The 25,859-nt window shown below is 37.9% G+C and overlaps 2 protein-coding genes across 4 annotated transcripts in view; one reads left to right on the top strand and one right to left on the bottom strand.

Annotated features, from left to right (window-relative positions):
* Positions 1-20,840, top strand: part of LOC129740381 (probable WRKY transcription factor protein 1) — a 45,532-nt gene extending 24,692 nt beyond the window's left edge. For 2 of the 3 annotated variants that reach the window (XM_055732039.1, XM_055732038.1), the window contains 7 exons: positions 6,056-6,637; positions 16,421-16,579; positions 16,649-16,777; positions 16,840-17,152; positions 17,221-17,451; positions 19,811-19,902; positions 19,965-20,840. In XM_055732039.1, coding sequence (XP_055588014.1) covers positions 6,056-6,637; positions 16,421-16,579; positions 16,649-16,777; positions 16,840-17,152; positions 17,221-17,451; positions 19,811-19,902; positions 19,965-19,997 — 1,539 coding nt within the window. In that variant the 3' untranslated portion in view covers positions 19,998-20,840. The remainder of the gene's footprint in view (positions 1-6,055; positions 6,638-16,420; positions 16,580-16,648; positions 16,778-16,839; positions 17,153-17,220; positions 17,452-19,810; positions 19,903-19,964) is intronic. The other variant, XM_055732040.1, reaches the window with a different exon arrangement.
* A 396-nt stretch (positions 20,841-21,236) lies between these two features.
* LOC129740384 (protein AAR2 homolog) lies at positions 21,237-24,417 on the bottom strand. Its single transcript, XM_055732044.1, has 2 exons — positions 23,968-24,417; positions 21,237-22,321 (listed from the first exon to the last, which is right to left on the bottom strand). The coding sequence occupies exons 1-2, from the start codon at positions 24,333-24,335 to the stop codon at positions 21,568-21,570; spliced, it is 1,122 nt and encodes a 373-aa protein (XP_055588019.1). The 5' UTR covers positions 24,336-24,417; the 3' UTR covers positions 21,237-21,567.
* Between the last annotated feature and the right edge of the window lie 1,442 nt (positions 24,418-25,859).

The raw sequence follows: 25,859 nt of genomic DNA, 5'->3' as shown, positions 1-25,859 counted from the left end.
GGCTATACCCCTGTAATTTTTTATGTCAGATTTTTTTCCTGACTTAAATATGGGTACAAGAAATGATTCTTTCCATACTTGAGGAAAAACACCTGATTTCAAGAAAGAGTTAAATAGAAGGAATAACGGCATACTCAGTTCATTTGCTAGAATTTTTAAAAGAAGTGGAAGAATTCCATCAGGCCCGGGCCCTTTAGTGCTGTCTAAGGAAGAAATGGTTTTACATATTTCTTCAAAGGAAATTGATTCTACTACAGTTAATGCCGTTGAATCAGAGAAATAACTAAGAAAGGAAGTATCACGATCTTGCTTGGAAAAACTAGTGTGAATATTTTGGAAAAAGTCGGCAAATAGATTACAAATTTCGTCGGAATTTTGACCTTCTATGCTGCCAAAGTGCATGCGAGTTGTAAAACTATTATTTTTTAATTTTGTATTGACATATATCTAAAAAAGTTTCTTGGGTTCAATTTCATGTTTTGCTCAATTTGTATGTTATAGTCTTGGAAAGAAATACTTAAGCGTATTGCTATAGTCAGTTACTGGCTTCTTGGTGTTCTAACTTAGTGACTAATGATGGATTCTTTTTCCAGTTTTTATGTGCCTTCTGCTTTTTATTTCTTAAATGCACAAGCTCTTTTGTGAACCATGGCGGATTTTTGTTATTATTTGTTCGTCGCTTTAAGTTTGTTGGAACATAATCATTGAGAATATTACCAAGAATTTTGTAAAAAAATCTACACTTGATTGTCTGTTGAGTTTTCAGCTCGGAATATTGTTTGCCAATCAACAACTTGTAATTTTGTTTTAATCATATTATAGTTAGCATGAAAAAGTCAAAAGTCTCTATAAACTCATAATCATCTGATAAACGTTTTTGATCAGGACATTTGATTGAGAATTCGATAGCAGTGTGGTAGACTTCGTTTTTCCGAATTGGATCTGAAGCTTCTACAACACAAAAAACATCAGTCAGATTTGAGAATAACTAGTCCAGATATCGACTTCAGGCATTTTTTACATGATTAATTTGATTGAGACACAAAAAAGCCAGATTACCAAAAAGAATTTGCAGTGTTTCATTATCACCACAGATCGGCAAGAGAATGCTTTCATTCTCTTCATCAATTAAGAATTGGAGACTTGATTGGTTAAAATCGCCATAAAGGTTTCATTGAAGATGCGAGCTTTGACCCACACCTGCTCGAATTCTTTGTGTTTAGTCGTAGGAATGAACTCAGAATCGAAGACAGAGCTGATTTAAGCTTGGAGCGCGTTATGCAGTGAGTCCCCGATTTTGTCACGCACCGATTATGTCTGCCCTCGATTTTGTCACCTTTTTTGACACGATTTTGTCACTATTTTATAATTGATGTAAAAATACTCCCTTTGGGATGGATGGATGGGACAACAGTGTTATACAACACATCGATAGCGGCTTACGAATGGCACAAAGAAAATATGTCCGATTTTATACAAGTGTTTTTATTCACATTTGAACAGTAATAAAGTTGGTAAATACAAAAATAATCATAAATTTAACGACACAACAAATCATCGATATGACCAACAAGCTTGTTTTTGGACCCTTGGAGCCAAAGAGTTATAATAGCGAAATAGATTATTTCGGGAAAACACGCTTTCAAGTGGTTGCGTTATTCCAATTTCCATATATTTTTCTACTATATGGAATATGGTAATATGGTAATTTGGTAAAATATAGTTTTAATAAAAGATCGATTATACGGTTCCACGTTCAAAATACTAATGAACAAGAATGCATTTCCTTATTTAAAATAGGGTTTTCAAGTTCCCTTTTTCCGTTTGCTCTCGCTCTCTTTATTGATGTAAGCTTAGTTCATCTTACTCATTTTAAGGTTAAACACAACAGTAAATAAAACTTAAAAAATCTGAAAAAAAAATCACCAAACAAAGTTTTTTTTTCAATCGATCACTTTTTCTCCTATACCCCTTTGGCTCTGAGGGCCTCAATTGAGCTTTCTTCAAAGCAATATCCCTAATACGCCACAAGAAGATGACGTCATTTATCGAGAAATCAGAAGCATCAGCCCAATCAACGATGTTGTCAAATATCCGAAAAGCTTGATTCCAAATAAGCAGAAGGAATGCTCCCCCAGTTGTCAGTTTTGATTTTTTTTTATTGGAAGTTGTTTAGAACAAAACATTTTTTAAACTTATTTTAATATCTTTATTTTTTTATCAAAAAAATTCTCTGGGATTTTAATAACTAGGGATTGTTTTAATTTTTTTTACTATCGTTTTTATTTTTATTTACCAATCCAATCAGAGTGTTTTTAAAAACAAACCAATGCAATTTTATGATATTTCGATGAAAAAGAGACTTAACACATTCATTATTAACTCATAGCATAAAAAACAACCTACACTGTTTTAAACGACGCAATAATGATGTATCTGATTAATTTGAGCAGAATCATTAAAAAGAGTGCTTTTTAAAAATTACCCGATTTTGTCACTGTCCCCAATTTGTCACCCTAAAATGCATCATGGGGCTTACAAAATCGGGGATTCACTGTATTTTGATTATTTTATTCCTACATTACTAATTTCAGTAACTTTGCTGGATACTTTGATTTTTTAATTTCAAACAAAAGAACAAACATTACGATTGTGGTAAATAATCTTTTAACTTTTATAATTTGAATTAAAAATTATTAAATCTAGTACTATACCGTCGGTAAAATTGAATTTTTTACATAAAATGCTTTTTTTAAATTATATTTTCCCTTAAAAATATAGATGAATAAAAGATGGTCGATAGAAGTTCTTTATTCATTTTAGGCGGGATTTGAAATGAACTGTAGAAGTCCGTCGGCAAAATCACTTATTTGGCCCAGCGACCTTTCATTCGCTCATTTTAAGCGGATTTGTTCCAACGTAAGAACTTAACTACACAATTAACACACGACGTATTACAGGACACGGCACTTGACGTTCTTACAAACGGAAAAAAAGTATTCAAAATTACCTTTTTTGTCGACCGGTTTCGGACTCCATGTTGCCAATCTACAGGACGATGTCCGATGAAAAGCGGCGACATAATTGGTGGGTCATCTTCGTTCATTAGCGGTTTTTCGGAAGTACTAATGAACATCGACTCCCATGCGTTCAAATGTGAGGCTATTCTTACGCATCTCCTATAGATCACTTTTTCCCAGTTTATGGAGTGATCCATTTCCGTTGCGTGGGAAGATACGCTGGGTTCATTGACCCTGTTGTTGTCTACAGCATTCCTATGTTTTTTAAGTCGAACTTTAAATTTGCGACGAATTTGGCCAATGTAAACAGCTGGGCAACTCTCACAGGGAATTTCATAGATTCCAGATCTCTCATCCTGCGGAATCTTGTCCTTCAAGGAGACCAGCCGATCCTTAAGGGTGTTGCCGCTCTTGTATGCTGTGTTCAGACCGTGTTGAGAAAGGAACAGCCCTAATAGCCTTCAGCTGAATAACCGTCGCCCGAATAACCCATTCGGCCTGATAACCCATTCGGTCGAATGACCTTCGGCCGAATGGCTTCCGGTTTCTTGACTTTCGGCCGAATGACCCAGCCTCGGAAATCAGTAGGGAAAAGGTGTCTTTTTTGTCCAAAAAATTCTACAGTCTCACTGTTGCACTGAACTCAAGCTTTTTAAGCTGCATCTTACTGCTGAAAAAAAAATTCAAAGAACAACTTTGACCAAAACCGTGTTTAATTTAATTTTTTTCACATCTTTTCAAATGGCACCCCTGCGCTGAATGTTGGGTAGGAGTCATTATACGTTGGAAACTAGTTGGCGTGTTTTCCCATATGCCTCCTACCACAGTAAAAGGGGTTTCCATAGCAAATTGTAGGATTTCAACTAGATCCACCAATATTTAGTGGTTGTGATTTAGCCCAAAAAACCCCAATTGGCTCGATTTTGACCTGTCTATTAATCATATTGGGCCGAAATTTCCTACGTTTAAATCTGTTTTATACAACAGTTCAGTATGCATAGGTAATAGTTTTCTTATTTGATATATTGAAATTATTTCGATTCATAATTATTTCCAGTTGTGGTTTCTTCGATAAAAGATGATCGATAAAAAATTTGTTCACCTCGAACACAAGAAAAAAAATCGAAATTAATGTTATGTAGCCAACGTTATAGACAGGGTGACAATAAAGTTTCTGTACTTTTTAAAAAAGCTTCAAAACCGTTACCCTGCTATTAATTAATCAGATCGAACCTCCTTAACAGGTACCAACATTCTATGGCATCTTGGATAACAGGTGATAACATAAAAGAAAAAAACCAGGTTTGGGACGAATTTGCCTCACACGACCTCAAAATATTCCTTCAGTCAGCCTTCGACGATGCTCGTTTACACTTTTTTCCGTAAATGACGTTCCAAACCCCAGCAAACATGAAATCGCATTAAAAATGATAAATCAAGTCATTAAAAACGTTGCTGCGAATCGAAATTCCAACTAACGCAAGTAAAAGGTCGTAAAAATCGTTGTTCGAAGTCGGATTAAATGGTTTAAATCGGATATGATTTAAAGTCCGCCATGTTTGCAGGTTTTGAAGACAATTTCGTTCCATTGCTTTCTCTCGTGTGGGTCAAGTGAGAGAACAGCTTTGTTGTTCTCTCAGCGACAAGCAGTGCAACCAGATTGCTAAAAATCAGAAGGTGTATTTGCAAGAATTGCCCTATGACAGAGGCAGTAAATATAGTCGCTGGCAACGGATCGCATGCGTTGAGAGGAAAAAAATTGTGCTCTCTTGCATTCTTTCAGTATGTATGAATATGGTGTCGAAATCGTATACTTTTATCGTTTTAGCCAGAAGTTAAAAATTTGTATGTATATTGCCTCCACTTTGGTAGGTAAATGCTGTTTTTTCGAGTTTCATACGATCATTCTATAACACTGGGTGACAGCCAAAAAATAGTCTGGGGTTTCTCAGCTGATTTAGACTAATTTTTGTGTCCTGAGTTAGAATATCACATTGATTTTGCTGTATCAGGTCAACTTTTTTGGCGAAAAATCGACTTTTAAAAATTTATGTATTCTAATATCCTGACCTGATTGAACAAAACCATGGTCATTTTCGGACTCAGGGCGTCAATATTAGTCTAATTCAGTTGGAAAACCCTGGACTATTTTCAAAAAATCTTTTTTTGTTACTCAGTGTAATGTATATGAAACGTATAACAGTGCTATTTTTGGGTCATCTCCGGTATCTCATCTTGAAGCTAAGAGTTTCTCCTACAAGATGTATTTGGTATATGGGATGTTTCAAAGGTGTAGACCTGTGAGTTGGCCGTCTTCAGTACATCAAGGAAGCTCCAGTGTTGAATCGTTAGAAGCATTGGTCTTGAAGTTACAATTAAAAAACCCCACAAGGGTCCTTCCAGGGACACAAACACAAGTTCGGAATTTTCCATGAAAAAATACGAAAAAAATTTTTTTTGAGAAATTTTTGTTTTGCTGTGTGAAGTAAAGTGGCTCAGTTGTCAAAATTTAGGCGCCGATAAAGAAAACCCTGTTAATAGTTTGAGTTATTGCCTGGAATTTATTCAGATTAGCCTGGATATTGACCGGTTCATGGAAGCTGTCATCGTCATTCTTCCCAAATACCAAAATTTCAAATCAATTGCCCGGTTTTTACAGTTTTTCAAAAAAAATGCTTCTGGAAAGCCTACTCTAAGCCAACTGTCAAAATATGAAGTTAAAAATCTGAATTCAAAATTCCATTGAAAGTATATTCCTATTCATTTTAGTTGAAGACAAGTAGATTTGACCACCAGATGAAGTATTACATACCAGTTCGCCATTCAGGTTTAGAATGCGTCCAGCTCAATGTGCCTAAGTTTAGAGTATTTCTTCAAAATCACACATAGGTACGAAAGAAAACGGTTACAAAATTTCCTTGAAAGAAACTTTTATTGTACATGCCCGCCCATGCCCTATAGAAAATAAAGTTGTAGCTTGTTGTTCTTACACGATACAGGTTTCAATTTCTTGTGTTTTTTTTTCTATCTTCCAGAGCATTGACGAAGAAGTTCTTGAGCTGGAACATCTAAAACACCAGGTAGGGCCAACGGTGCCATTGGCAACTGATACTTCCTTTAAGGGCAACACCGGTAGAGGTGGGGCTAACACGAAGGAAGAAATTTTACCTCAGTTGGAAAAACAATTGGAAGAAGAAGCTCAGGCATCGGCAGTGATTACTTCATCCGATGAAGAGGGACGGAGTGGCGAGAGCGAGGAGGGTGGAGAAAATGACAACGAGCGGGATGTAGGTGATAAGCGTAGTGGAAACGCCAATGATGATAATAATGACGATGATGACGGTGATGATGACGATGGTGACGATGACGATGGCGACGCTAACGATGATAACAGTCGGGATTATGCCGAAAAGCTTGAAAAAGCATCTGAAAGCATGCTTCTGAAAACGTTGGCAGAGTTTCACCGAAAGCAGGAAGCGGAACTGCAAAAACAACACCACCAAAATCATGAAAATCATTACAATCATTATGAGAGCACCACGCTAGACGACAAACAACAACAACAACAGCAAAAGGATGAAAATACTCAACCGAACGGCGAGGGAAAGTTAATGAAGGTAATAAAATGCAAACTGGTTTAAAGTGTCGTCCTACCTACTCATCGCCGAAAATTTGTGCTGAAAATCAGTTCGTAGATTACAAATTTATCACTTGACGTTTGAGCTTGTCCACGGAAGTTTCTCAAACTTTCTTTATGTTAAAAGTGGGTGGCTGGAGTGGAACTAAGGCAAATTATTTTATGGAAAACGAAATATATGCATGGGATGAATTAACCATATGTATGTATGTATGTATGTATGATTCCCCCATCGGTAGCAAGGTCCTGCCTATATCTGTGTGGCTCGGCCTTCGAATTACTTCTGGGGCTTCCACGGCCGATGGTTCGTCGAAGGAAGGCATCCAACCCTCAGAAACCTACAATGGTTGGCAACCCACTCCGCTTGCAATAGTTTCTTCAAGTTATCCCCAGATGCATTCCTTCTTAAAATATATGATTTATCATATATTGATCTGAAGAATAAGGAATAATATAATACTGGAATATATAAAATAAAAATAAAAGCATATATCTAATGATATAATGGCAACAATGTTTAAAAGAAATAAAATAATAATTCATACAATTAGAATATAAAATAATTATAATAAGTTTTTAAAAGGATACAGTTTCTTGCAATCATCAGCTAGTTTGGATTTTGTGTTTTAGGTATTCTGCACAGAAATCTCATATTCACAACACTCAAAGTCAATTTGTGTTCCGGTTTTTTTAAACAAAGCAATCGAAACCCCGTCTTCAACCCACACACACAAAAGCTCACTGCACTTGCAAATCATAAAAATATGAACCAAGTCTACTATTGAACTCTGTTGAACGCGACCGAGATCATTTTTACAATTTATACAAAACCTCTCAATACAACCTAAACTCTTCCACCGGGATTGAGTATCCATTTGGATAAAACTTCCTTTAAAAAAGCTAATCTCTTCCATAATCTTTTTTTACGGTGTCGAATATGCTTTCGAATCCCACGCTTTCGCAAAACACTACCCAAAAACAAAAAGCCCGCTTTCTCTTACAGTTTTTTCTTCAGCAAATCCACTCTTCCAGCTCATTCTATCGCTGATACTCTCCGCACTTTTCTCATTCCACTTTTGTAACCTGAAAAATTACCAACACCTATGCACGACGTAACAAAACTTTCAAAGCCTCAATCCCGCTTCTACCTACCTAAGGGTTCAGCGCCGATTGACCGGCGCATAGGGCTGAGATAAAAGATCTCCACTGCTGGCGATCCGGAACCAGCGTCTTCACTTGCTGCCAGCCAAGGTTCTCGTCAACTGTGCGGATTTCAGCGGCTAGACTTCGCCGCCACGAGCTTTTGGGCCTGCCTCTTCTTCGATGCCCATCTGGATTCCAGTCAAGCTCCTCTCTGCAAATCTCGTTTTCATCTCTTCGCAGCGTGTGCCCAACCCATCTCCACTTACGTTCTCGAATCTCGATTTCTAGCGCCTTTTGATGACACCGGCGATGAAGTTCAACGTTTGAGATCCAGTTGCCAGGCCACCAAGCGCGGATGATGTTCCGCAGGCACCGATTCACAAAAACTTGCAGTTTTCGCGTCGTCACCGCATATGTGCACCAAGTCTCACACCCGTACAGCAATACGGATTTAACGTTTGAGTTGAAGATTCGGATCTTAGTTCGTAGAGAGATCTGGCGTGACCGCCAGATGTTTCGGAGACTCGCAAACGCAAATCGGGCTTTTCTGATCCGGGTTTCGATGTCCTTCTTGGTACCACCATCAGGCGTAGTCTGGCTACCAAGATACTGGAAGCACTCCACTGTCTCAACCTGTTGTCCAGCTACCACGAAATTGGAACGATTTCCTGTATTGATTTCCATCGACTTGGTCTTTCCGACATTGATTTTGAGACCTGCTGCCTTGGAGCTTTCGGTGAGGTCATCGAGTTTGCTCTGCATGTCTTGTTGTGTTTGGGCGAGCAAAACAATATCGTCTGCCAGGTCAAGGTCGTTCAGTTGCTCCATGGTTGAAGGATTCCACGGCAATCCTCGGTTTGGTCTACAGTCAATCGATCCAGTCAAGATCTCATCCATTACGATGAGAAAATCCCGCTTCACCTCTCCAGAATGAAAAATTATGGTCGAAAGCAAAGCACGTCATCAGACCCAAAAAATCACTTTGTCAATCAGAGATTAATGCAAACCACGAAATTTTCATTTAATCTAGCAAGTTGGTATGTGTCACGTCCTAAAAGATCGCCTCAATTGGGCACATTCTCTGATTATCCGGAAATCCAAGCAGGCCGAAAACAGGAATAACACACAAACACAATCGCGCGCGACGCCAACGAACTTTCGCACATAACGGGGAAGAAAAAATCGACGACTTTGCGGCACAGCCTCTTCGGAAAACTTTCATCATCATAAATCTAAACTTCTTAATTATCAGGAATCTGACCAATTCACTTCCGGAAAAAGACCAAACGGTACCAAGTACCAAGTATTAAAATTAACCCTCGATTAGCACTCGAAATCAAAATAATGCTTATTGTAAACGCGACCGGAGCGCACACAAAACCGACCCGTACTGCTCGGCCTCCCGAACGCCTCCTTCTCTCCTTCACACAATGTGCATGGGATGAATGATCCATATTGGCTTAAAATCACAAAAAAGTAGTGACTTAGCTGCTAGGAAGAAAAATATTTCTTTTATTTCATTGTAATTTTTTTTATAAATTAGATGCAAGTGGGTTGATTAGGAAAAAGCATGTGCAAATACCTACTTATTCGTTCAAGATTATGTGAAAATAACTTTTTGGATACTATTGAGAAAAAATCAAAAAGTAGCTTTCGAAACGGCAATAGATTCCAACGTGGTGCGAATTGACTTTTTTGCTCAATCATCAGTTTCAAGTTCAATCATTTTACTTTTGAATAAAATGAATGAAAATAAAAGATGAAAATATGCCCAATAACAAAGTTGCGTTATGATCGTTTACATTTGTAACGTGAATTCATCCCGGTATTCATCGTATGTATTTAACATCTGCATACATTAATTTCCTGTTGTAGTTCTAACTGAGAAAATAGATTATCAGTGTTTCAGAACAAGTTTAAAAAAATAATGTATTTATTATCCGATTGAGTTTTAAATCTGAAGAATTTATGTTCTATGAAAAACATTCAAAAATGGTAAAGTAAATCTCGCTTTAGCATAATCCTGACTCGAATTAAGAACTTGAATCAAGTTGAGGAAGTTTTGCTAATCATCCTTGTCAAAGCTCATTTTTGCTGGCAATAGATAAAAATCAATAGGTGCTTATAATGTCCCTACTTCCCCTAGCTCTACGGAATAAAATTATTCAATTGGACATTACAAAAGGAAATAAAACCCATCCATATCTCTCTTTTTCCCTTATAGAATTTGCACGATAAAAACTAGTTTAGTGTCAGTTAACACTAGTTTACAGCATTTTTGAAATAGGTAAACAGAATATCATTTTTAATGTGAAATCGGACGCTGAATCCAAAAATGAAATTCAAAAAATCTCTGTAGAACATTTTTTGAGTTATGCTCAAAATATGAAATTTTGGAAAAATAAAAAAAAAGTACTTGTACTAAGATTCAAATATCTCGGACTGCGTAACATAAACTTGAAATCTCCATTTTGCAAATTAAAGATGAATAAATTTGCTAGCAATCATCTGAACTTCATTTTCACGTATGACCAAAAGTATGGTTGATATTTGTGACTTTATGATAGAAAATATTATAAAAAAAGCATTTGTTTAGAGAAAAAAAATGTTTCAGCGAAATTTTAAGACTCGATGGTAACATTCAAAAAATCTGATTTTCTATTGGCCTTAACCCTTTCCTTCCCACAAGGTTGTTTACGTTTTAAAAATAGAAATATTGATTTACAGCAAAAGTTCTAGAACAAAAGATGCATAATTTAAGCCTACTTTAATGACCCATTCGATAAATTTGGGTTTTGAGGTGGATCATATGTGCTCCATTGGGAAGATAACAACACAAAGGGTGCAAAAAAAAACAGGAAATAATTGCAAAAAACATGGAATCTCATCACTTCATTGATTACAAACTAAAACGATCCTATTTGATAAAAAACTTCTTTGGTATACGCATCCCTCGAAAGTCTATTTATTGAAATATTTGAAATTTTCATTTTTGCCTTGAAAAATTGGCCGCCATGACACTTTGCGTAAAGAAAACAAAACATGCCGTTTCTCGAGAAATTCACGAACTTTTACAAATATTTCGAGACATTTGGTCATTTAAGCAGACGAAATAACTATCCTGAAGCGATTTTTTTTTGTTGACGAAATGATTTTCTTGAGTATTGATAAGAAGCTTCACAAGAAGAAAAGTACTTTTTGTTCAAAAATTTATATGTTTTAGTTGAAATCTAAGTAAACCATTATTTAATTCTGCTTGCATGAGCAACCTTCTGCACGTCAGAAATTTTATTTGAAGGAAATCATAGAAACTTGTCAAGTTATTGAACAACAAATAACGACTTGATTTAAATTTGATAAAAATCCGACTTTTTTGCAGCTTTTGATCTGCCAATCAAAACCTAGAGAACCGATGTTCTTCAAATTTCGAGCGATGTTTCTTCACTCATATCTTCACAATCGGTGAAAAAATGAATGTCAATTCAAAACTAAGATTTCAAGAGGTTTTTTTTTATCAAAATCGGTTGAAAATTGAAGAAGTTACGGGTACTTTTAAAGTTACTTTTTTTTTAATTACCTAGCAGTAATTTTCGCATTTTTTAATAATTTAACGAATCGCAGTGTATTTATCATAGTATAGGAAGATTCAAACATAGCTGACACATCCCTCACTGGAACGTCGGGTGGTTTTCCTCGGGCCCGAAGGAAATCTATGAAATTCGCTCTGGCGACTTGGTGGTCCAAACATGTCTGTTTTGACAACTTTTTATTGAACCATCTTTCAATGATTTTCGCTTGTTCAGCCGTTTTAATTTCAGTCGATAAATAATCCTTACGAAGAAAAATTGTTTTAATGCTTACTTTTTTCTTGAATTCTGTAATATTTTTTACAGTGGTACCCTCCCACAAATCAGCTATCGCAGAAATAGAAAAAAAGAGTGGAACAACAATACTTTGAACAGCAAAAAAGATCCACAGAACTTTTGTACAGCTCTATGTGAACTTATGAGTTCGTTCCTTAACCCTCATCCGCATTAGACTTCATTACCCTAATCAGCACTTGTGGTGTCAATTTGACACCACAAGCTCAAATCGTCATAACTTTTGGCGTGTTAGACCGATTTAAACAAAACTCACATCAAAAGAAACCTTGTAATGTCAGTAAAATATGTTTAGAACATTATGTATAGCTAAAGTTACTAGTTTTCTCGTTATTCAGCATGAAAGAAAAAAAATCCGAAAAAACATGCCTCACGAAAACTGCTGTAGTTCATATGCTACACGTTCAAAAAAATATTTGCCTTATGCATATGAAAGCTGAAGTTAATGCCTACATAATGAAGACAAGAAGACCCCCCCCCCCCCCATTCTGAAATACTGTTTGAGCGATGGTAGAGTTTTGAAAAAAATATGACTACAAAATGTATAAAAATTCTAACACTTTGCTGTCTTTAGATTTTTGATGCAACAAAAATTGAATTTACTGGAATTTTTCAAAGTTCACTACTTTGCGCGATTTTTTTACAAATTGAAATTTCATCTGTTTTTGTGGTCCACCGTCAGGTTGTACCCGGAATATCAGTGCTTTTACTTTGTTTGGACCAACCAAGAGTATATTCATTGGAAAGCATATTTAATCTTCATTCTAGTGAGGTGCAACAAATCACGCTGTGAGATTTCACAAAAATATGAAAATTATAAACGTAAAATCATTCCTGAATTTCTAGAACTACAAGCACCTCGTCCAGCAAAACGTGTTTGTTTGCTCTCCGAGTAGGTACGGTGGGTGGTGATTCGGGCAGAGAGCGAAGCCGAAAGACGAAATAATGATGCGTGTCGTGACTAGCAAATGCAAACTACTCTCAATAGAATATTTTCAACCAAGAAATGTACGACACGCATCATTATTTCGTTTGTCGGCTTCGCTCTCTGCCCGAATCACCACCCACCGTACCTACTCGGAGAGCAAACAAACACGTTTTGCTGGACGAGGTGCCTGTAGTTCTAGAAATTCAGGAATGATTTTACGTTTATAATTTTCATATTTTTGTGAAATCTCACAGCGTGATTTGTTGCACCTCACTAGAATGAAGATTAAATATGCTTTCCAATGAATATACTCTTGGTTGGTCCAAACAAAGTAAAAGCACTGATATTCCGGGTACAACCTGACGGTGGACCACAAAAACAGATGAAATTTCAATTTGTAAAAAAATCGCGCAAAGTAGTGAACTTTGAAAAATTCCAGTAAATTCAATTTTTGTTGCATCAAAAATCTAAAGACAGCAAAATGTTAGAATTTTTATACATTTTGTAGTCATATTTTTTTCAAAACTCTACCATCGCTCAAACAGTATTTACTAGCAATCGAATGAAAAGTAGGGTTTTTAGACCACTTTTTTGAACTTTTTGTGACCATTTCATTAAAAAAAATTTAAAAAAATATTTCTTGTCTTCATGATGTAGGCATTAACTTCAGCTTTCATATGCATAAGGCAAATATTTTTTTGAACGTGTAACATATAAACTACAGCAGTTTTCGTGAGGCATGTTTTTTCAGATTTTTTTTCTTTCATGCTGAATAACAAGAAAACTTGTAACTTTAGCTGTATATAATGTTCTAAACATATTTTACTGACATTACAAGGTTTCTATTGATATAAGTTTTAAATGAAGTTTATAATAATTCAAACGACTTAAATAGATTTTACTTTTGTGGTGTCAAAATGACACCAAAAGTCGGAAAAGGGAGTTTTTTTGTCCAGGCTTCCAGGGTTCGTCCATAAAAAAAGTAAAGATGCAATATTGAAGAACTTTTGAATTCATTTAGGGTCCCCGAAGAAATTTTTGTATTTTGAAGTTTCTGAAAAAAGTTACAAGCCTTCAAACTTGCAATGGTGTCAAAATGACACCCTAATGCGGATGAGGGTTAAGTTATATCCGAACTTTTGGTTGCTTGGGGAGTGTATTCGAAAAAAATGCAACACTTTGTTTCGCGAATAACTTTTGAATGCATGAAAATTGATGCAATTTCAGCGAAGCTGCTTAGTACAGACCCCGTTCGTTTTTGGCAACATTCGATTTTGGCAACATTCGATTTTGGCAACATTCGATTTTGGCAACATCCGATTTTGGCACATGTGCCAAAACCGAACCGTTTTTAGAAACAACATCACCTATAGGATTTCGCTATAACAGGACCATTATAATTCAGACAAACACCGAAAAAACTTTTTTACGTTCTAAAATGATGATAAAATACAACAAAAAAATCAAAAGTTTTTTTAGAAAATTATGAAGTACTAAAATTTGACAAAAACATGAAAAATTCAAAAAAAAAAATTCAAACAAAAGACTAAAAATGACAAAAAACAACTGAAAACTGATGAAGAATGAAAAAAATAGCGAATAAGGCAAAAAATCAAATAGATTATTATCAAAACAAGAATAGTGCAAAATGCATCAAAAACATGAGAAAAAATAATTAAAAAAATACCAAAAATGGTCGGAAATTGGCTAAAAATAATGTTTATGATAATAAAAATAGTTATTTTGTAAAAATAAAAAAAAATTTAAGAAAAAAAACCGTTCGATTTTGGCAACACGAAATGTTCGGGCATGTTGCCAAAAACGAACGGGGTCTGTAGTTTAATATTTATATGTGTAAATTTTTGTAACGTTCTGTCAAGTGGTTTCTGAGGTAGCGTCCAATTAAGAATTATGCCGATTTTAGTTTTTGGGCATCACGTGCGCCATCTATAATTTATAATATGAAACACCGGTTTTTTTAAATTTCAAGCTAATTTTGATAACGTTTTCTATTAACTGAAGCTTAATCTTCGAAATTTTTCAAAAAATTTAATTTGATAGAATTTATGTTAAGTTTAGCCGTGTGTCTTCCTTTGCACAAAATCAACATACATATTTGAGTTTCTATCACTCCACCACAGTTTTTGCGTAAAAGTCCAGGGATTGACCTCAAGAGAGAATTCTTTGCATTTGGAGTGGAAATGATCAAAATTCCACAACTGCTAAAAAAATTGCAACAATTAGCATATTTTCACTTTTTCTGAGCACTGGTTTCTCTCATTTGAACTCAAACCTTCTAATTTTCTCTGCACTTCAATCGATTATCAGCCTCATCCGATTGCCGCAGCCCGTGGCGTAGAAGATAGCCTTCAAGTCTTCTAAGCCAGCGGGTATGAGATCGAATCCCGGTCACGGCATACATAGTACATTTTTAGTGGGTTGGTGGTTTCAGCATTTGTAAGATGCTAGCCAATCATATCCTGAAAAGTTGAACGCTTACAAGGTGACAAAAAATCCGGTCACACAGGAAAACCTCAATATCTCAAAGAATAAGAAGAAAATCTGAATCTGGCTTTCATAGCTACATTCAGTAACTCATAAAGATACTTCACAGACGATATCTCGGAATTACACCACCTTTATCTGATCGAACCAGCTTCAGACCTCTCGGAAAGTCGTCGCAAGCGGCGCGCACCTGCTCCAACGGCATCTCGTCCCAGATTTTCGTGATAACTCGCTTGAATTGCTCCAAATTTGCTATTTTATAGTCGTTCAGCTCACACATCATGTATCCCCACACGAAATAATCCAGTGGATTCAGATCCGGAGACGACGGAGGCCATTCATTATTCGAAATGAAATCGGTCAAGTTTTCCTCACACCACGCCTGAACAACCTCTGCGGTGTGGGATGCTGCGCCATATATCAGGAAGCAAGACTGACGTCTTATTTTGGAACCGGGCCACACTCCAAACTCGATCATTTTGGCGATTGACTGTTTGCTCCAAAACGAACAGCTTCTCGTCCGAAAAAATAAGCTCGTCATCTGCGCGCCAAACCGAGCAGCGATAACAGCTGCCCTTAACTCTGCCATGGCTTACAACTCAATGTAAACAAACTGCACAGAAACGAAACTCTGCCACTTTGGGCAGCAAGGTTAGCGCTTTCATTTGACATATAGAAGGCACCAGAGAGATGCAACGTGTAGGCTACAGGCGACCCCAAAAAGTGTGACCGGACTTTTTTGTCACCCTGTAGAGTTGAGAAAAAGGAATCTCTTCGAGGAAACATTAGTTTCATTGAGATCCTGTATGTGTTTGTGTTCGTTTATAAAAAAAAGTACTAGACATCAATTTTTTCTTATTTTATTCTTGTTTGCAACATCCAGGCAAGACTTTTCAACGAATTTTTTTTTTTTGCTGGAATCCTGTCAGGTACACGCTAAAGAGTTCGTTTTGCTGTCTATAATGTAATGTTTCAAAATTTCTCTCAGCTTGCGGTCAAAATATTTTGCGGACGATTTGACCATCGTATTTTGTTTTTTTTTATACCGGTGGGCAATCTCTGTTTATTAGTCAGCTAGACGAATAAGATAGAAAAAATTATTGTTGTTTATCACTTCCCCTAATGAAATTTTTGAATTGCGCTTAACAAAACCTCTCACATTCCTTAACTTAATAAAATCAATCATATTCACTTTTATTTACATTTAAGCTCACTGTTGGGTCTTTTGGGACTCCTAAAATGATTTATCTTTAGATAGATTTTAGGAACTTGATAACTCATTAAACCGGTTTTTTTTTTCAACTAGCTCCATCCGGGCTCTACAAGCCTAACATTCGGACAGCACTCAATGGAATCTGCTACCAAAACCCCACAACCCAATGCGCTTTCACAGCCGGAACAGATGCCGAATGATGATACCGAAGCAAAGGATGCTCTCACAAATAATGGTCAACGGCGTTCTGATGTACGAGTATTTCTATTTCTCGCACTCACTAATAACACTAACGATTTTTAACCCATATTTGAAATCCAGAATGCTGAAATCCTGCTGAGGCATAGCGGAGGACAATATTCGGCCTTCGACATGGCGCAATACGTTTTCTGGACAGGCGATGAAGTCGGTGTTGCACGAGCCGTTGAAGAGCTAATTCAGAAAGGATTGGTAAAATGGTTTAACTTGTTTCATTTGAAATATGTGTTTAATTGGTTTCCCTTAATCGGCAGATGACACGTGAAAATGCCATCAAATTTCTGCGTGATATTCGACTTGGTATCGATTATTTGCAAAACACCTATTCCAGCCGACCGATGAAGCCTAATACTCAATCGAAGGTCAGTGAAGAGAAGCCACCACACACCAGCACGTCCAGTACGGTAAGCACGCTGCACGATGACCAAAATGTTGAAATGCCTGAACAAGATAATGTACAGAATCAGCATCAGCAATCCCAACAGACAACCCTTGCGCCGGAAATTCTCAAGGTTATCGAACGTTTACCAAGACTACTGAAGATGAATGAGTTCAACGAACAGTCCGGTAAGTAGCAAATCTTCACAATATGGCACAAGATGTCGATGATAATGACCTCAACCTACGTTCAACAGAATCCACCCAAGACTATGACGACGTGGTCGGACGATTGCGATTGGCCGATTTCCTTTACGCCGAATATTCGCTGGAAGAAGTAATCTACCAGCTGGCGAAAGTGATGTTTACCCAGTCGCTGACTCGAGGCTCGGAACAGTCGCAGCACGCGTTGGAGAAACTCACCGAATTTCTGGAATCCGAGGGTGCCCATGGCCGCATATCGCCGGCCTTGCAGAAAAAGATTCTTGGTTGGTATATTTTTTCGGATATATTTTTAGCTTTTTAACAAAACCTCTTGAGATTTTTACTATTGATAATCTGGTCGCAGAGATAAAGCTAAAGTCTTTTTTAAGATCATGTATTGTTTTTCTCAAACCATCAAGTAGCCATTCACCACCATTCAATGTGTATTTTTTTTAACTGAGATGTTTTCCCCAAAAATCTGACGTCTATTCTGTGTTGGCAACAAAATTCAACCATTTCACTGCAAAAACCATCACTTAGTTATGCTAACGACACCCAGAAATTAAATATTTTGATTTTCGATTCCGGCCAAATTATCAAATTCGCTGCCTGTTAGCAAAGTTAGCATTCCTGTGCTTCTAGTGCATGAAGGGTTTTCATCAACGTGTACAGCCCTCGCCTCGGAAGTACCGGTGACGACAAAGACGAATTCTGAATACGAACCGCTGCGCGCTGTCCAAAACATGATATCAAGATCGTCATCGAAGATTTTAACGCTCAGGTCGGCTAAGAAGATGAATTCAAATCGACAATTGAAAGCAGCTTGAAGCAGCGTTGCCGGCAGAGAGCGAGTTTGACGAAGCCCTTCTCGAGGACTTTTGGGATATGACCAAGACACCCATCACCAGCGTTGCGGAGAACGTCATCGGGCATGTGGAACGAACTCGACGAAACGTTCTATCAGAAGCTCAACGCATCCTGCAACGGCTTCAAGGCTTCATGCTGCAACCCGGAATGTGCCGGGATAAGGGCGGAGGTCATCAAAAGGTGGAAGCAGCACTTCGATGAACACCTAAACGGTGCACATGCAGAAGACCATGACGGTGGGGGAAGGTTCATCGCCAACGACGAGCGAAGTTAAGGAAGCCATTCGCCATTAGCAACAAGTCGGCTGGAAAAAATGGCATCGCAGCTGAACCCATCTAAATGGCCGATTGCCTCCATCGGTTGATGGTCTGGATCTGGAACACAGAACATCTACCGGAGGATTGGAGGGAGGTAGGGGGTATCTTCAAGAAGGGCAACCAATTGAACTGTGAGATCACAGCGAGCGATCACTGTCCTCAATGCCGCCTACAAAGTGTTGTCCAGAATCCTGCTCCGCCGCATGACGCCACAAGCGAACAGATTTGTGGGAAGTCATCAGTCCGGATTCATGGAAGGACGGTCTTCGACGGATCAGATCTTTACATTACGGCATATCTTCCAAAAAATACGTGAACACCAAGTCTCTACGTACCATCTATTCATCGACTTCAAAACCGCATACAACACAATCGACCGTGAAGAGCTATAGAAAATTTTGTACGAGAAAGGCTTTCCCGGGAAGCTAACCAGACTGATCAAGGCGACGATGGATGGAACGCAGTGCTGTGTGCGAATTTCGCGGGAATTGTCGAGTTCATTCGAATAGTGCAGGGGGCTTCGAGGTCTGTCTATCCTGCATGATGTTCAACGTGGGGCTAGAAGACGTTATTCGAAGAGAGTTGGCGAAAGGCGAGGCACGATTTTCGATAGATCCAGTCAACCTATCTGCTTTGCTGACGACATTAACATTGTCGGCAGATCATCTGCGGCGTTGAGGGAAATCTACAGCAAACTAAAACGCGAAGCAGGAAGGATCGGGTTGATGATTAATACGTCCAAGACTATGTGCTGGCCTGCGGATCCGATCCCGACCGAGCCCGTCCAGTAATAACAAGGTCACGAACACCAGCCGTGAGATTCGGCGGCGAGTTATCAGCGGAAGTCGTGCCTACTATAGACTCCACGAGCAACTGCGTTCGAGAAAGCCCCCGCACAAAATGTAACCTGTACACAAGTCTTATTAGACCGGTAGTCCTCTACGGGCACGAGACGTGAATATTGCTCGAGGAGGACCTAGCGACGAGTGTTAAGAACCATCTTTGGCGGCGTGCAGGAGAACGGAGTGTTGAGGCGAAGGATGAACCACGAGCTCGCGCGGCTCTACGGCGAACCCAGTATCCAGAAGATGGTGAAGGCTGGACGGTTATGCTGGGCAGTAAAGTTGCAAGAATGACGGACGACTGTCTTGCAAAACAGGTGTTCGCTGCAAATGCGATAGGAACGAGACGAGTAGAGGCGCAACGAGCGAGGTGGTTAAACCAAGTGGATCGTGATCTCACGAATGTGGGATGCCCGAGAAATTGGAGAACGGTTGCCATGCACCGAGTGAATTGGAGGAATATTGTTCATCAGATTATGTCGTGAGACGGAACTCCAAATAAATGAATATGTTATTACTAACTTATCAAGAGAAAAGAAAGTCCAACGTCACCGATGATAATCCTCGCGCATGAACGTTTATATACTTAATTGCATTTCTTTACACTGTAATTTCAGATGTGTTACTGGCGGCTCTGGCCGATACTCTAGCGGAAAATCCGGATTTGATGCAAGTGGCGCGAGCTGCGCTTGGCAAACATTTCGAACAAGTAACTTTTTTTTTGTAATTTTGTGATCATTCCTAAACAAATCTAATGAACCTATTTTTCAGCTCCCCCAGCGAGGCGAACACGTCAAGCATTAAAATGTGTATACCCAGTTGTCCAAGCAATTTGTTAAATAATTGATTTCAGTTTTATCTTATAAAGGTTTAGTTTCATTGAAGAATGATGAGAACTTGGTTTAAAATTTGAATTAAGTAATTCAAATGTTGTTACTTGTTGATAAATAAAAATCAGATAATAAATCGAATAAAATTAAAAAAATAAATCAATCTCAACAGTAAATATCTCTCAAAAGGTACATTAATAAACAGAATATTGCAGGTAATAATCAACTCGCAAACTTGAATCTAATGTTGTGTGTTTCACAGTGCAGTGAAACGCATGCCCTAGAAATAAAAAAGGCTTTTGAAACACTTTACAGTTTTATGAAAATTTAAATTACGGTTGGCAATCCAGGGAATGGTATGAAAGTCAAGTGTATCTTACTAGTTAGTCGAAAACAGAACGTCCGTTCGCATTAGAACAGGGAAACAATAAAGCGTTTTTATCAGATCATTTCAAAAAGTAAAACACAATTCTGACAAATTTCCAGAGAAAGTCGTAGCTGAAACTATTGATTCTGAATTTCTATTAGTTGTAAGGTAATATGTATCTGTTAACACTTCTAAACTAACAATCAGCTGTGAAATTCATAAAACATGATATAAAGTTTAAAACGAAAGTCCACATCTTCTAGAATCTACTCACTTTAATTGAGCGTCTAAAATGCTATGGAATTTATCCAATTGAATGTGTAATTCAGACAAGCATGAATTATTTACATACAATATACATACACTATATCAAATATGGCATGTATCTACATCATAGAGCTATTATGTATGTCCTAAAAACTTAAGTGGAATAAATCATGCTAATGTAGATATCAACGTATTCATTTATCTTCATCCGAAAATCTTGTAGAACTGTAATGCATTTCTCCCAACTTTCGTATGTATAAAATTCTGGCACGTAACTCTAAAAATCATTCGGCGAGTCTCATTTCTATGTTTTCATATGTCAACAGTTCTATAAATATGATTTTTTGAAACTAAACGTTATCTCAAACAAATCCTTTAAAAACCGTAAGTTCATACCTTACTACTATTTTCTCTTAGCTTCCATTTTTCTAGAACAAGTTTCACTAAATCCAGCTCTTAAGAAAACTACTGAAAAAAATTATTTCATTTTTTTGGGTTTTGAAGATCTGTAGTTAAGGTAAGTCATGATGCAAACAAAGATAAAACGTACTTACACATCGGATTCCACTTGGCCACGAAAATGGTTTCAACTGCTATCCTTGAGCGTCAATTTTGTTTTTAAAGATGTTGCCGCAAGCAAAATTTGTTTAATGTTCAATGACCTCAGCTTTCAAATCACCCTCGCATCTGTCTATTTGCGCAATCAACAACCGAGAAATGTTGCATCGTTGAATTAACCTTAGATGATGACTGGTCCATTTTTAAATTTGCTTATGATCGAATAGATACTTTTCACTATTTTTGATATTTTAATCTAATTTTTCGAACAACCACTTAATCATTAAATTCACTTAGGAAACTGTCATCCTATATATAAAGTGTGTTTGTTTTCTGTTGGTATTTATTCAATTTATAGTTCAACAACTGTTGGCAAATCTTCGGGATCTTCGGCGAACAGATCTTCAAATTTCCACAAAAGTGACTCTTTTAAGCTCTTTTCCAGGGTCTGCGCCACTGTTGTTAATCCTCCTTGATAGCAATTCAACAGTAAACGTCGAGTGTCGAGATAAACGGTATTGTGTTGCGTTTGTTCCATCAGTTCTATCGGGAGCTGAGGCAATTGATACTGCAACACTGTCAAATAGTTTTTGTAGAACGTTCTGAATTTTTCAACAGCTAGCTCTGAGTTACTAAGAAGCAATAGAATCCGGCGCCAATGGTTCAACCCCTCTACGGAATGGCCACACAAAAACAGTACAAACGAAAATTCAATTTCGGCAAATATTGATTCCTCTCGTCCCGTAAGCAATTTTTCTACTGCTAGAATGGAATCGATATGATGGCGTGATATTTCTTCTGGGGATGCCTCTTTTGGACAACGTGGTGGAAGTTCTGTGAATTTCGGAGCTGAACCCGGAATTGCCTCAAGATTGGGAAGCAGTTCTTCTTCATTCATAAGAGAACGCATTTTTGAAAGCCGAGGGGAGTCATCTATGGTTGTATTTTTTCCTCTTGGACGATTTTCATCTGAGCATGACAAAAGTTCAACCGTATTCCTTATTACTCCACACTCGGGGGAATGATTTTTGATAGTCTGTTCGATTATGTTTCCCGTTAGCTTGGTCCAGTTAGACAAACTATTGTAATCGTAAGGCGCCAAATATCTGCAATTTGATTAAATTTTTTATATTTGAGAATAATTTTTTAAACTTTAAAACAGGATAGTATGTATTATGTATAAGCTTTATATGTAAGGTACACCGGGGCAAGTGCAAACTCGGGGCAAGTGCAAACGATCAACTTTTCTCTGTTACAAAAAATTTAAAAAATATTTGTTCTTCTAGAAGTTGTTGTTTAGGCCCAAACAAACAATCTGACATAGATAAATTAAACTTTTTTTAAATTATTCACTATAAACACGGCACTGTTTGATTACACGCGAATTCAAGTACGTACTAGACATGAAAATTGTGTTTTTGTTTGGCTTTTTTTGACTACAAAAAAGGGCATTCAAATCCGATTTTACGTTGAAAGGTGAGTGTTTGGGATTGATATTCAAGTGAAAGAAGAAAATTTATGATAATTTTTCAGTACCCCTGAAAACTGTGAAAATAATATTCACTCTTGTCAACCCATACTGTGGGGCAAGTGCAAACGGCATTACCGGGGTAAGTGCAAACGCACCTTTAAGCCATGTAACATCAGCCATTTCATAAAAAATTCATCTCAAAAATGGTTCAGCATTATATTAGAATGGTCAGAAGGGGTATTAAAAGTGTTTTATCTGAAGCAGATATTAAAAATTCCGCTATGCCTTGGCAAATGAAGGTCTTTTGCTTAAAACACAGTCAGCAAAAATGGAGTTCCAAAAAGTAATTCATATTGCAGAAAAACAGGAAATATATCAAAAAAAGTTTATAAAACATACCGGAACATGTAATAAATTCGTTTTAGAAACGATACACTAACGCATCTTTGAATAAATTTGGAAAAAGCATTGCGTTTGCACTTGCCCCCATAACCGGGGCAAGTGCAAACTTAGAAATTTTTTCACAAAACTGCCGTTGCTTTTTATCAACATTTTTTAATTTTTCACTTTCAACGGGAATTTGTTGAGAACTATTTTAGTGATGCAATGAACGATAATTGATAATTTTCGAAGATATACATATTTTTCTAGGACATGTGAAAGTTGAACTATGGTGAAAACCGTTTGCACTTGCCCCGGTGTACCTTATATCGAGGGTGAAATAAAAGCCAAGCTTCAAAGTAGAACAACCTGATGTATAACAACATTTTTAATGAAAGGAAAAATTTGATTTTTTTAAAGGTTTTGGGAGCCGCACTAATTTAAGTAGTAGGTATGTATTTTGAAATTTCCAGCGCTGAATTGGTCTTGATCAATTGACTAGCTTGATAAAGAAACGATGGTTGTTTGAAGAACAGCATGCTCTAGTGCAGGCATGTCAAACTGGGGGTTCGCGGGCCGCATGCGGCCTGCGGCCTTGGTCAATGTGCCCCGCGTAGCCCCGTCTTAAAGCATCACAAAATTCCCTACTACACAGAATTACACTGGCTTTCCTGCCACAAAATATTAAAAAGATTTTTTTTTGCTACGAGAGGTAATAATATTATTTTTGGAAATGAAAGATTTTTAATGCGGCCCGCACACTTAAACGAGTTTGACATGCCTGCTCTAGTGTAAATGTAAAAACCCAAAAGTTGATGTTATATTGCTTTGTTCGGGGCGTTTGAAACCAAGCACGATGGAAACAGACTTTGGCGATGCTTATTGACATTTTGATCTTACCTATCGAGGTTCCTCAGGTTTTCCCGTATTCTTGCCACCTCTTGTTCGACGTTTTCATGTATCCGAAGGCGCAGTTCTTCCTTCTCATTGTCCCACTCACGAACTACTATTTCGTTCCGTTTGAAATAGTGACAGAATCCTACCCGAGGTGCTGTTTCTCCGTATGGACCCTGGCTCGCACAGTGAACGAAATGAAATCCTTCCGGAATCATTTTGACTCCTCGAAAATCCGCCCCCACAACATACGAACGTAAGTCGATTCCAAATGATGTGCCCACCGGAACGCCGGCGATTATGAGAAAGGCACAATTGTCAAATAGTTTACGAGCCACGTTCGGATCCATCGGTGATTGGGTTGAGAGTTCCATGCTGAACGCTAAATTTAACGGAGCAGATTCTAACTATCTTGTTTAATTCCGTTTGTTTTTTTGTTTTTTTGTTTTTCTGGGATTTTAACACTTTCGCGTTATTCATCCCTTCTCCTCCGTGTCTAGTGTTGCCAGAAATGTTTGGCTGATTATATTTGTGATAGGAGTTTACTTTTTCGAAGGAATTCCAAAAGTTTATTTTCTTCCGTGGGGCAGTTAGAAAGAACTTGTCTTAGGCTGATTCCAAGATTTGCTTCTTTGCGGGCTTGTTGATATATTGGACAATATAGGAGGATGTGTTTTATGCTCAGAGGTGTTTGGCAAGCAATGCAAAATGGGGCATCTTCCTTGCCCATCAGGTATCCGTGGGTCAGTCTGGTGTGACCTATGCGAAGACGGGTCAATAGTCGTCTTTCGTGGAAGAGTAAACGATCGTTCCATGTATCGGTTGAGTTCTTGACTTCCCTTAGTTTGTTGTTTTGAATATTATTCCACTCCTGGGACCAAGTTAGAGTGATGTGTCGTTTCAGCCATTGAATGGCATCGCTATGTGGTACTGCCTGATCTGGGGGATCGAGATGCCCACCTGCTGCGGCGAGTAGATCAGCTTGTTCGTTCCCTATTATATTTGAATGCCCGGGAATCCAGCACAGAGTGATGTTTTTCTGCAAGATAACTGCGGAAAGCTCGGCTATCCAAGGGTGCTTAATATTACCGGCAGCAGTAGCTTTCAACACGCTGGCTGAATCAGAGAAAATAACTGAACCGCGTGGACATAGATTTTGAGCAGCTGACAATATTGCGAACGCTTCAGAGCTGAAGACAGAGCAGATAGCAGGGAGAGCAAGTGATAAACTTGTGTTTCCGCTGTATACACCACAACCTACTCGGCCGCTAAGGGTTTTTGAACCATCGGTATAAAATTTTGGTGATGTACTGTACTTCTTATTCACTAAGTGATGAAAATGGGGAAGCACTATAGACGGATTTACGCCAGCTTTTATTTTTGAGAGTAAAGATAGGTCGATTTTTGGAGTTGGAGCGTTCCATTTGAGCATTCTTGGATCATAACGAGTACAGATGGGTGGGATTAAGGCATGTATTTCCATGAGGAGTTTTTTGGCACGTAGAACCAGTGGTGCATTTGTACAGCGATCGAGAGATATCCATCTAATTGCTTTTGTGGAGATTATCTTGGTAAGGATAAGTTTAAATGGCAATTGGCCGCTCTCGGCCATAATGGAGGGTATTGGGCTGCTCTTAAAGGCTCCACTGATAGAGCGAACAGCCTGATTGTAAACGGGTTCCAATTTTTTTAGAGTGAAATCATAACTACGGCCATAAAATCCAATACCATGAAGCATCGTTGGTAGGAGCCATCCATGGAGGAAGAGAAGTAAAGTTGAGCGGGATCCTGCTCCATTTGGGGTACATAGTTTCTTTAAGATGTTTAGTTTGTTGTTCGTTGCCTTCCGAACACGATTGATGTGGTTCGTAAACTTGAGTTGATCATCTATCCACACT

This window comes from Uranotaenia lowii, chromosome 1, assembly GCF_029784155.1.
Source record: "Uranotaenia lowii strain MFRU-FL chromosome 1, ASM2978415v1, whole genome shotgun sequence".
Classification (NCBI taxonomy): Eukaryota; Metazoa; Arthropoda; class Insecta; order Diptera; family Culicidae; genus Uranotaenia; species Uranotaenia lowii.
This window is presented reverse-complemented; position numbering and strand designations above follow the sequence as displayed.